This window comes from Limulus polyphemus, unplaced genomic scaffold, assembly GCF_000517525.1.
Source record: "Limulus polyphemus unplaced genomic scaffold, Limulus_polyphemus-2.1.2 Scaffold2333, whole genome shotgun sequence".
In the NCBI taxonomy this organism is placed as follows: Eukaryota; Metazoa; Arthropoda; class Merostomata; order Xiphosura; family Limulidae; genus Limulus; species Limulus polyphemus.
Window position 1 is genome coordinate 123107 of NW_013667943.1, and position 12749 is coordinate 135855.

At 31.9% G+C, this 12749-nt stretch overlaps 1 protein-coding gene across 1 annotated transcript in view; it reads left to right on the forward strand.

Annotated features, from left to right (window-relative positions):
- Window positions 1-7182, forward strand: part of LOC106466652 (elongation factor 2) — a 23533-nt gene extending 16351 nt beyond the window's left edge. The window contains exons 11-15 of the mRNA XM_013926942.2: window positions 515-766; window positions 3268-3477; window positions 3791-3973; window positions 4332-4464; window positions 6906-7182. Of these exons, the coding sequence (XP_013782396.1) occupies window positions 515-766; window positions 3268-3477; window positions 3791-3973; window positions 4332-4464; window positions 6906-7099 (972 nt within the window). The 3' untranslated portion in view covers window positions 7100-7182. The remainder of the gene's footprint in view (window positions 1-514; window positions 767-3267; window positions 3478-3790; window positions 3974-4331; window positions 4465-6905) is intronic.
- The last annotated feature ends 5567 nt before the right edge of the window (window positions 7183-12749 follow it).

The following is a 12749-nucleotide window of genomic DNA, read 5'->3' on the forward strand; positions in this document are numbered from 1 at the left end:
TGACCAGTTCTTGTTGTAAGATGTTTTTTAGATTTAAATGAAATATTTTGTCTTTGTTAAATTTGTTCTGTACACCAGTGTTCTTGAAAATTGTTCATACCTTGACTACACTTTATTCAGATTGTAAGTTTTGGATAATTTGTGTTCTGTTTGTAATTCATAAGGGACTTTATATACTTACTAGAATGATGATGATGTGCTTTTAGAAGAATATTAACTAGATACAAGTTTTACTATTACTTCTCGTCTCAAACATTTATGTTTCTAATCCTTTGTGTAAATTGGCTATTTTTATACTTTTGATGATTTATTTACTCTTATAAATATTTTTACAACCCTAATTTCTCAGCTGCAAAAGATATTGGTCTAGTAACACATTGTAGCTGTACTATAAAATAAGTTGTAAATTAAATTGGAAGATGGGACCTTTGCTTATATTTTGATTGTGAAATAAATGCGCATGATGTACTATAGAATGAAATTACTTTGTACTGAATGTCTTCTTTATTTACAGTGTATTATTGAAGAATCAGGAGAACACATTATTGCTGGAGCTGGTGAATTGCACTTGGAAATCTGTCTGAAAGACTTGGAAGAAGATCATGCTGGAATTCCACTAAAGAAAACTGATCCAGTTGTATCGTATCGTGAAACTGTTTCTGAAGAATCTAAAATTACGTGTCTCTCAAAGTCTCCAAATAAGCACAACAGGCTGTTCATGAAGGCCAATCAACTTTCTGATGGCTTACCAGAGGACATTGATAATGTAATTGTTTTTTAAATCTCTGTTTTAAGTTGTGATGATAATTACAGGAATATTGAAACACTACTTCATTATCTGAAGTGGTGTGTGTGTATGTAATGTTGACTTTTGTACATATCTTTGCAACGGGGAAACTTTCTATGCTAAAATATCAAAACTACTTTTCTGATATTTTAATTTTTTCATTGGAGCAATTATAATAAAAGTTAATGTAGATTGCAACTTTCCTGTTGGATAAGTCATCATACATAAAGCAGCAAATAATTTCTCCATTTTGAAGACTGACCTTATAGCCTGTATAGTTTTTACATCCTTTTAACTAGTAAACAATATTTCACTCAAAGGTTTTGAAGTTGTTTTTGTGAGAAGTAGGATAAGCATTTGAAATTTCAATCAATGAGAACAAGTATCATCATAAACCTAAATTTTTCTGTAATGTATAAAAGCCAAAAATTATTATTTTTTTTTCCAATGTCATAATTTTCTTTAAACGTTTAATTTAAGTTTGCTTTTAGTGGACTTTTAGATTCTGTTTATATTTGTGTGAACAAGTAATGATGTGAAATTATAGAATTTTTCTCCTCTCTTATTGGATGGACTGGAAAATGGTAAATTTGTTTGGAGTCTTTTTCTGCACATTGGTTCTATTTCAAAACTGACTGTGATTGAAATGTTTTAATTATACCCTCTGTTGAATTGTAAAGCCAAGAAAAATTGTTGCTTTTTTTGTCTGGCACTGGTATGTATTGTTCCATCTTCAATTGTTATTGAGTCTTCTTAATTCCTACATTAAATAATGTCCATAAGTGCTTGATTGAGAAAACTAGTTTAACACTGAGACTTAGCCATATGGATTTGTACCTTAAAAGTGGTTGTTTAATATTTGAAATACATTAGTAGTATACATATTGAAACCTGTTGTACCTTACGGTATGGAGAAATAATCCACTGAAATACAACATAAATGTTGGTACCAGAAATCATCTTCTGGTCTCATGAGATTAACCATATTAATATAACAATATTTTGGGAAAACATGGGACCTATTGGTCTATATTGGCTTTTCCATCCTCAAAACTAGATTAAAATTATTAAAAAAATTTAAACCCAGTCCTTTTCATTCATATACTTATCAAGCTTTTTTTTTAAACTCGCTCAAATTTACTGCCTCTACATCTTGAAGGCAACCCATTCCAAAGGCTAACCACCCTGTTTGAAAAATAAAACTGTCTTAACTAAAGATGACTGAACCTCTACCTTGCCAAAATTTATATTTGTCCCCTAGTCCTACTATTATCATTGTTAAATATAAAAAAAAAAATGATACATCAACACTGTCAATTCCCTTTACAATCCTAAACACCTCAATTAAGAGAAAACAAGTTGAGATATTTAAGCCTCTCGTCATATGACAACCCCTCCATCCCAGGCACCATTCTAGTGACCCTTCTCTGAACCCTTTCCAACAATTCAATGTTCTTCGTAAGGTAAGGAGCCCAATACTGAACACAATATCTCAAATGTGGCCTAACCAGTGGCCTGTACAATGAAAGTATAACCTAAAATCCTATTTGCCCTACCACTAGCAACAACACACTTCTTGGATGACTTTAAGAGACTGATCAACTATTACACCAAGATTCCTTTTCTTCATAAAACAATTAAGGTTATTCCCATCCGAATTATACTTATAATTTAAATTATAACCCATATGCATCATTTTGCATTTATTGTAATTAATACTCATCTGCCATTTATTTGTCCAACTCACTAAATGATCTAAATCCTCTTGTAAATCAGCAGCAAAACCTCAATATTATCTGCAAATTTAAGTAATTTATTGACTATCCCTTCATCTGTCATTGATGTAAATGAAAGAGCAAAGGTCCTAAGACTGAGACCTGAGGTACCTCACTTGTGACATTAATCCAGTTTGACTGAACTCCATTTGTAACAACCCTATACTTTTTTACATCCAGCCACTCTTCTATCCAATTTGCTAACTGATCCACACCTATAGAACTTTTTTTTTGATAATTTCTCATGCTTCTTAAGTGCCAAAACCTGTTTTTCAAAAGCATTAGTACTTAGTTTTTTAGCAATTTGTATTTGAAGAGGAAAGAAAAACTGAATATTCTTGTATACCAGAAACTTGTTGGCATCAGTGCATGTTTGTGAGTTAATTCTTGACATTTAGGTTTTATATTTCTGATTCATCAATTAAAGAAAAAATGTCAATTACTATTTATAGTTAAGTATGCATATTTTTTCTATATGGTATTTATTCACATTTTACTTAATTTTAATCTACTTGTGGGAGACCTGTGTTCTATATACTGATGAATGTTAATAATACGAAGTAGGTTTGTTGAGATTAAAGATGAGAGGTGGTGGTTTTAAAATGTTTAAGAATTGAATAAAGCCAAATAACTTCAGAGTTAAAAAATTTTGTCACATGTCATTTTATTTTATTGGTGATATTTACTTTTTCTTGTTCAATTTAGGGTAAAGTGACCCATAAAGATGACTTTAAGGCACGTGCTCGTTATCTGACTGAAAAATATAGCTGGGATGCCACAGAAGCACGAAAGATTTGGGCTTTTGGACCTGAGGGCAGTGGACCAAACCTTCTGGTGGATTGTACCAAGGGTGTTCAGTATTTAAATGAAATCAAGGATTCTGTAGTAGCTGGATTCCAGTGGGCCACAAAAGAGGTAAGGCTTTAAGGATAATTTTGATTTGATTTATTAGAATATTTTCAGTTATAGAAAAAAATTACTTGTATAAGAAATCAAGCTGTGTTTCATGTCTAATAGCGGCAGTTTCCAAATTTTTATGGAATCTCCACATCACTTTTAGTAACTTTACCAGAATTTAACAGTGTTTAAGTGTTGTAGTTACCCTAACTGTGGGGAAATAAAGAATGGAAAACCATCTTTCTCAACTGCACTTAAATTTTTCAGGAAAGAATTTTCTAGTATCTTGAATTGTAGTGGTTGTTTAGTATATAAAATCTGTTACTTCCAGAGTGTTCTCTCAGAAGAAAACATGAGAGGAGTTCGTTTCAATATTTACGATGTGACACTTCATGCTGATGCTATTCACCGTGGTGGAGGACAGATCATCCCAACAGCTCGTCGATGTTTGTATGCTTGCATGCTTACAGCAGAACCTCGTATCATGGAGCCTGTTTACTTGGTGGAAATTCAGGTGTGTGTGATGTCTGTTAAGTAAATGTAGCTCTTAGAAAACTTGTACCTAACTAAAAAAATAAAATTTGGTTTACTATGGTTTCTAGGAACTTGGCATGTTTTCAGATTAATTCTAACAAATCATGAAACTAATTATAACACTGAAGATGTGTATTTGGTAATAGTCACACATTACATTATTACATATCTACATTACTGCTCAGTGGACTAGTGTGACTGCTATCAATCTTTGTTGAAGAAAAAACAAACTTATACTTTTAGATTACCAGAACTAATTCTGTTTACCATGCAGATAATAATTTCACCACATATTTGGTTAAGTGAGGGTATTTGTATAATGAGGCATATATTTGTAGTGTCCTGAAGCAGCTGTTGGAGGTATTTATGGAGTACTAAACCGCAGGAGAGGAATAGTTTTTGAAGAGGCTCAGGTTGCAGGAACTCCCATGTTCATTGTCAAGGCATACTTACCTGTGAATGAATCTTTTGGTAAGTACCTTTTTTTTTTTTAAGTTTTTGTTGTCTGCCATACTTTTCTTGTATTATTATTAGGTATAACTTCATGAAATTTGGCAGTGTTTCAGTTAATATCACAAGTTTTTCACATATTTCTTAGTAAAGTACTTTTAGTAAAATAGTAAAATAAAGTTTTGTCCTTAAATATATTGAGTATTTGTTTTGAATAGTACGTGTGCAAAATAATTTTCATGTTAAAATTAAAAATACTTTTTGTCATCTGAAGTCTCAAATTTCCTCTGTGTATTCCCTAAAACCTCCTAAATGCATTTCAAACGTTTTTTTGTTTTTTGCTAAGTCCTTAGTTTCTTATTTTCTCTACTCTAATCTCAAAACTGTATTGGTCAATTTGACCAACCTCGTAACCACTAAAAGAAAAATCGAAATAAACCTAAATTAACCTTCTTTTCTTTCTAGTATGACTTCAGATTGTAACCTGAAACTACATTTGTTTATCCTAAGTAGCTCTAAGTTTGTAACATCATACATCTATTTTTAGTTTTATTGCCCTTTGAACCATGGCTAACTGCCATTCGCGCCATTATAAGTTGTAAATCACCCTGGGAACGTGCAGCTCACGTTACGCTATCGATTTACATTAACAACTAGCTGTTTGCATGCGTGCTTCGTGAACAATTTTAGTTATATGATTGTTACTTATTTTACCCATTCTAGTCTTAAATAACTTAAGATCTGTACTTTTAATTTTAGTTACTTTATAATAATAAATGAATAAATATAAAAACAAATAAAGTACTTACCCGTTCTTCTTTTTTTTCTTGCCCTCAATTGTCGAGTAGAGTTAAGCTTTTTATATATATATAAAGCGATTATTGTAAAGCACTTAACAATTTTTATTTACTTAAATAATACACCAAAGAATATAGACCAATAACATGCAAAAATTAGACAAGAGCCATTAGAAATTCATCCAAGCTAGTCATTAACTTTCCCACGGGAACAAAGTTGCTACTCAGAGTGACATTGACAGTTATCTGTTCAGAATATAACTATATGCCATTTGATAGATGAAAACCTTGACTTTCTATTGGTTATAAAAAATAGATAATGAAATGTAAGAGAGAACTATCAACCAATTGTGAAAGAGTGGATGTGGCAGGAGGGGTCTGATTTTCTCTTTAATAGCTCTGTAACAAAATAAAATTGAAGGTCATAAAAAAATTATGGAGCAATAATGATTTTATAGAAAGCATTTTACGTTTAATTTCGTACATTTTCGAGGGTTAGCAAGTCCAAAATATTTGGTACTGTACAAGTTTTGGCCTTAAGATTTAGGTAAGTAAACTTAAGGACTTGTGTGCCTATACTACAAATAAAAATGTTTCTTGAAACTAACTCTTTCACTCTTGTGGGCACATCATATTCTGGAGCACTGTCTTAGGCAAATAGTGCTACACACTATATTAACCTTTATTTTAAGCCTTAAAAGTGATATTGAGCACATGTAACTTTGAAATTCTGTATCGCGAAGAAAGGGCATTTTACTTCAATGTTCCCAAAGTTTACCATTTTCACATTTCAGATAAGTAATGAAATATTAAAACAGGTCTTTGTTTTTTATTTTTCATCAAAAAATAAACCTGGTGCTGGAAAGTTATTTCTATGAATGTGAAGTGCTAACACTTCCTTTAGACATGTCTAAATAGATTTTTTTGAGAGCTTTCTTTCCCTGTTGTGTAAATTCTTAAGTAGTATTTATGATTATATTACAAGCAATTGTTTTAAGCTAATATACTAGCAAAACAGGTCTGGTACTTTTTTTTTCACTTAATTGAACATAGATTTTAAATATAATCTGATTTGGGGATCTTCTATTTTTGTGTTCAACCCTCCTTTTCACAGAATTTCACTGTATCACAACTTTTTTTTTGGACTTGATTGTTTATACATTAATATATTAACCTTAACTGAAGAGATCATACAACTAATTTTTTTTTGCTTCAATTTGTAAACTCTTTCAGAAGTTTAAAAGAAAAAAACCCATTAAAAACAACAACAAACAAACTGGTAGTGCACGTGGATTGAAAAAATTGTAGAGGGAATATAAATTTTGACTGTACACATTTGGTTTGATAATGTTACTATGGAAACTTAATGTTATACAACATTATACTGTTATATAAGATGCTGTTTGTCCTGCACGTATTCCATAAGATTTAATACATTAAACCTACTTTCAAATAGAATTTTGCTTTCATTTTGGGTATTAACAGCATCTGTAAACCTAGAATTTGCAAGCTATAAATTATAATTGAGTATTTGGATAATTTTTCAGTTCAGTGAAATTTCTGATTAATGTTATCTGTTTTATAATAGTTTTAAGTTTGATTTTTCTTATGTTGTTACCTTCAGTTTATCACAGAAATAATTTTAATGGAACAAATATCTTTCAGGTTTCACAGCTGATCTTCGTTCAAGCACTGGTGGTCAGGCCTTCCCACAGTGTGTATTTGACCACTGGCAGATCTTACCTGGTGATCCAATGGATGGCAAGTCACGTCCCTGGCAGATAGTGATGGATACTAGAAAACGTAAAGGACTGAAGGATTCTATTCCTGAACTTGACCAGTACTTGGATAAATTATAAAAAATTTTGCCATTTAGTGTTTGTACTTCCCACCCCACCCTGAAGTGCAAATAAAATGTGCAGTTAAAAGGTTACAAGAGCAATCTTAAAATATTGTGTAATTTAATGAATTCTCCTCAGCAAGATATTTTCCATCAGAGTAGCAACTTTATTTATCTTGCTGCAGCTAAGTTTATTTGTAAAGCTATGCTTACCATGTACTGGAAATAAACAAATTTAAAAAATACTGTGGAAAAACTTCTAATACACTAAGCTTGGAATAGGTACAATTTTTAAACACCAATTAGATGTTTCTATTCTTTACTCAGACATATAATTTTGATGGGTAGTCTGCTGTTTCTGCTTTTTTAATTAATTTAACCTTTTTGCAATGGACTCGTGTACTCTATGAAATGCAATATCGGGAATTTCACTTGTGCAACAGTACATACAGCAACTCTGAGATTTCTTAACATATGCTCTCAAAATGTATGGTTTTGTTAAAAATCGTATCTTGTACACAAAGAATGAAAATTTTTTTTAAGTGTTTTTATTAAAAATGTTATTTATCTATAGTAATTATTTGCACTCAAAGTGAACAGTTCAAGTGCAAGATGATTTTAAGTATAAAAAATACTTTTCATCCTGTAGTTTTCATGTTTCATTTGCATAAGCTACTAAATGAATATCAAGTTTTTTCAAGGTAAATTTTCTCTAGCTATTATCATCATCACCGTACAATGAAATGATTAAAATTAGAAAATAGAAAAAAAAAGTACATACCTTTTAATGTTTTATTTTCTTTATTTTACCATTTATTATTCATCTTGATGCAAGTCAACTGTGCCCTCGGGTATATTACAGTATCTCTGGAGGAGTTTGGCAGAATTTTTGTGCACCTCCTAATACTGTAAGAACTGATGAAAAGTATAATGTATTTAAAATGTTTAAACCTTTCAATAATGCATTTTAAAACATTAATACATAATTAACTCAAATATAAAAGTATGACCTACATACAATTTAACTGAATATCTTAACTATAACATATTTAGGTAAGAAACAACTAAGTGCTATAGTCGAACAATCAGCTAACAATACTACAGGCAGTCACATGTACACCATAACAAAGTGTGTGCCAATTTCAAAATAACCGTTGCTGGATTATAGTGTAAAATAGGCTCTTTCTAATGACTATATACAGGTGCAACATCAACATGTATGTTATTATAAAGCTGAAACGAGTTATTGAAGGTGGCTGTGGCACCAGTCAGAGGTTGACAATTACTTGTTTCAACTGCATTCGTCCAGAGAACTCGTATGTATGTGTAAATATCTTATTGTCTAGTTGTACATCTATGCTACTGGCATTATATTATTGAAGATACAGTGTGCCAAGATAGAGAATTTTCATAGCTCGTGGGTCATGTGACAAAATATCTGAAGTTAAGTAGTTTTTTAAAGGTTTCTCTTGAAATAAAGGACTTAACTTGGATAACATAACTTTGAATCATAACATACATTATAACATCACTTTCATTTACAAAAATTGATAAAGGTTGTTTAAATTTTGAATGTAACAGTGACTTGTGCAGAAAGGGGTACCTGGTATGAAAGGGTTACACAAGTAGAACATTTGACACAGGGTAGAAAGTTTTGCTCTTTCTTAATGTCACACTTATGAAAAAATATTTTGGACGTTTTATCACTGCTTTATACCACTTGAAAATGAGGCTGCATAGGTTTATAGAAACAAACGTGTTACATGTATTCATTAAGAATTGCATGTAGTCAGTTTGATGTCAGAGTTCATTCATTCGCAGGTTAATGACAACTACTCATTGTTACCAAAACAAATTGTAGACAGCAGCATAAAGCATCTTCAGTAATGTACATCATCATTTGATGTTGAATATTTTGTCCTACATCATCTGTAGTTTGTTGGAATAACCAAAGGACAAATTGAATATATGTGACTTGCAGAGATACTACATTATTATGATGAAAAAACAGTATACTGTTTTAAGGTTACCTTGCTGTGCCAGCCTGTACTCTTATTATTATTAATAATAAATTTGTATGACCTGGCAAAGATATACTCTGTTGGACATGTTTTACCCATTACCTCTGTGTTAATATCCAAACTTCATTTGTGACAGCTTTAAACATGGTTTAACTGATTTGTATGGACAAATTTTAGGAAAGTTCAAAGACAAGGTTTGTCGTATTAATTCATAATCTTCCTGAAACACTTGATATTGGCAACTGTGAACATGTAGTAAGCAAATTTGTGGGTAAAAATATAAAATGTTGGCAGTTGTTTAACACACACCACGCTTTTAACAACCTTTGCTGCATTTGTTTTACTGGTATGAAAACTTTTGGTTAAAAAGGATGGGTTTGGCACACTATTTAGATCAGCGCCGGCCCCTTCTCACCCAGATAAAGGCACTAAAGTATTGAGATAGCATGTTACATATGGGGAAGTTAACTTGTAAATACAAGCATCGTAAGTGTGTTTTGTGCATAAAATTCAGTTACTGTGGGTGTTCTTGTGATTATTTACCAAATCAAAGTTATATTGTAAGCAAGGGGATAAGTAACCAATTGCACTACAAACGGAGTAGGATGATTTTGAAGATATTTGAATTTTGGGATTGTAGTGATGCTTATGAAATTTAGGATGACCTTGATGTAAGTGCCGCTCCCGTTTCTCAGAAATGGCATAGAAGTTGTAAACGAAAAGCTCCAATCGAAGCCACTGACGGTATTGGTATTTGTGATTATTTTGATTTAGATTCCGGCTCAACTAATAACCCTCTTGACATAGAAGTATGCCGATAGACTGGACCTCTCGTTGGGGACTGAAATTCATAAAAGTGTCACTGCCTTATTAGTGCTGCACAAGAAGCATGGGTAAACTCAGACTGTATACAGGGTCGTTCAGAATCCTTTTAGAGGAACTTCGGTAAATATAGTTGCCGAACCAGATTTTACAATTACACCAGTAGTGGCTTTGGCAAAATTCAACATCATTCATATAGGTGACATAGAAATTGCCACTTATCCAACTGATGGCAGAGATTGAAGTATCATTGGGTGCAAAAATTCATTATGGGTACTTTAAAGTGACTGAATAGCCCACAAGTTGGTTTGCAATCATGATTTTAAATGTAAAGTAAAGCCTTCTACACAGTTTCCACTAACTAGTTAGTACAATTGATTGTTAATTATGAAAAAAAAAGAAATTGCTACATTTGCTGGATGGATTTAATTTATTAAAGGTCACTTAACACAGTCTAACATTAATAATCATGTTTTTCTTGATTATTTAAGAAAAAATTCCCCGTTGGACATGAAAAGTTATTAATGTATTTTTTGTGGTATTGTCAGTTACCCTGGGTGCCTCTTTCGTTCTGTTACTCAAGATCTGTGGTCTATATTAAACTGTATTGGAAAAACTATTACTTTTCAAAATGTTATTTAGTGCTTTGGTTTTGTGATTCAAGCCATATCAATAATTTTAGTCCTAATTAAACATATTAGAATCATTATTTTTAAAACGCAGTGGCTGTTAGTTTAGTTCACACACACACAAAAAAAAGGCTATAACTACTCAAGGCTTACCAGCCAACTGTTTCAACTTAATTCTGACCTTTTTGTCACACTTTGATATAATGTTCTACCCTACATTTGGCTACTGTATGTATTTTGCCTATAACAGACGTTAGCAAAATTAAGAGTTTTTTTTTTTTTAATGCCTGAAAGATTGGTAAAATACCGGATATTTGAAATAAATAACTACTTGTATGATGGCGTTAAATGTTTTGTGAGCTAGGTTTAATGTGTTTTATTAACAGTATTTAATACATTCATAAACTTCTTTTAACTGATTAACACATTTTCCTTTTATTATGGCTTACAAAAAAACATTTGTTTTGTATCACAAGACATTGCCTTAACCATCCAACAAAACACCAGTTTAATATTGTATTATTAGTGTTGTTGAAGCAGTGTGCTTGGAACTTTGAAGATTTTGTTAGGAAGTGTATTATTTTGGCTGTGTACCTTTTCTAACATATTGTTGCGTATCTGCTCGTTTGATAATTTCCAGTAAAAATTCTTTCCCAGTGACTTCAGCTATACAAATTTCTTCTTGATTAAAAGTAGTTTATTCTTTCTCATTACAAACTTTGTAATACACTTAATTTCCACAGCCACTTTAAACTTAACTGCTTTTATAAACACGATATAATTCACAGCGATTCACACACTTTGATTACGGTGCCTACTGTTCGCTTGACTCAATTATCAATTACTTCTTTTCAGTCTATCTCCGGCTTATATACTAAAAAAGAGGGCGTCTAGAAAACAGCTGGGACATTCATGAGGTTGCTCGATAAGTCACGATCCATCTAGAAACTCCAGGGTCGCGTGACTTCCGCTTTCATAACAATACTTTCGTGAGTATACTTGTAACAAGTAGTAGAGCACTACTCCTTTTAGCCAGTTTCTGGTTTTAAGTCCAGGTCCCAGATTCGTTAAATTTTAAGTGGGAAACAAAGAAGTTAAATTTTACTCTCATTGTTTGAAGAACAATTGCCGAAACTGTCATCCATGAACTACAAAATCATATTTCAGTTCTTATATTCCTAACTCCTGCAAAAACTAAATACTTTGGTACGGTGAAGGATTTAAAGTATTACGTCAAGCCATTTCAGTTGGCTAAACATGTGCATCTCACTTTATTGACGAAAGTTACCGCCATAAAGGATAAGTAACTAAATACAAAATGAATTTACAGAATAGTTCAACCAAATATAGAAAATATTTAAAAATGTAATTACAGACTTTTAATTTAACCCAAAACTACGGTGAACTAAACATGTGACTTTAATCGATTTCAAATAATGGAAGACAAGTAACAAAAGTATGGAAATTGAAACCCACCCAACCAGTGCTGGGTGAGTTAATTGAATACCCATGAGTAGTGATTGTGTAGATTTATGCCACTTAAACTAATCAAGTAACTGTAAATGCTATTTTTGATTGTTCAAACAATTGACTGCGGCTGCTCTAAGTGGGCGCAAAATTTTTGCCAGACATGCACTGATTACGACACACTCGCATTCAGCGCCCGGAGGTGGACTGTACCCTTTATGACGAATCAGCATTCAATGGGTTAATCAACTAATTGAAATTAAGAGTTTGATTACACAGGCTTGCAAATTTAAACTTCAGAAAAGTTGTTTTGGTTTTAATAACGGATTTTCCATAATTCAGCTACACAGATTTCAAAACTAATACTTTTTTTCTATCACGTAAGGATTTTTTACAAAACGGGAAGAACAAAAAACTGTTACTTAGATCAAATTATTATTTCGTTTACCACAATGAACATTTCTTATTATTATATTTGATAACAAAAATACAAACAAAGGGAAGAACACTGACGCCATGACAAAACTTTAAAAAAAAAGGGTCGAGTATCTTAAGGAAATTTCATAATTACACAAAGAAACGTAATTTATCTTTTCATGAGACGAAATCTCTGTATAAATTAAAAGGTAACGCCGACATTATATTAGGCCGTCAAGAAATTAATGTCGCGTTTTGGAACATTTTCATTAACCACCCCTCAAAAAACGTACGTCACGTCAGTGTAGCCTAT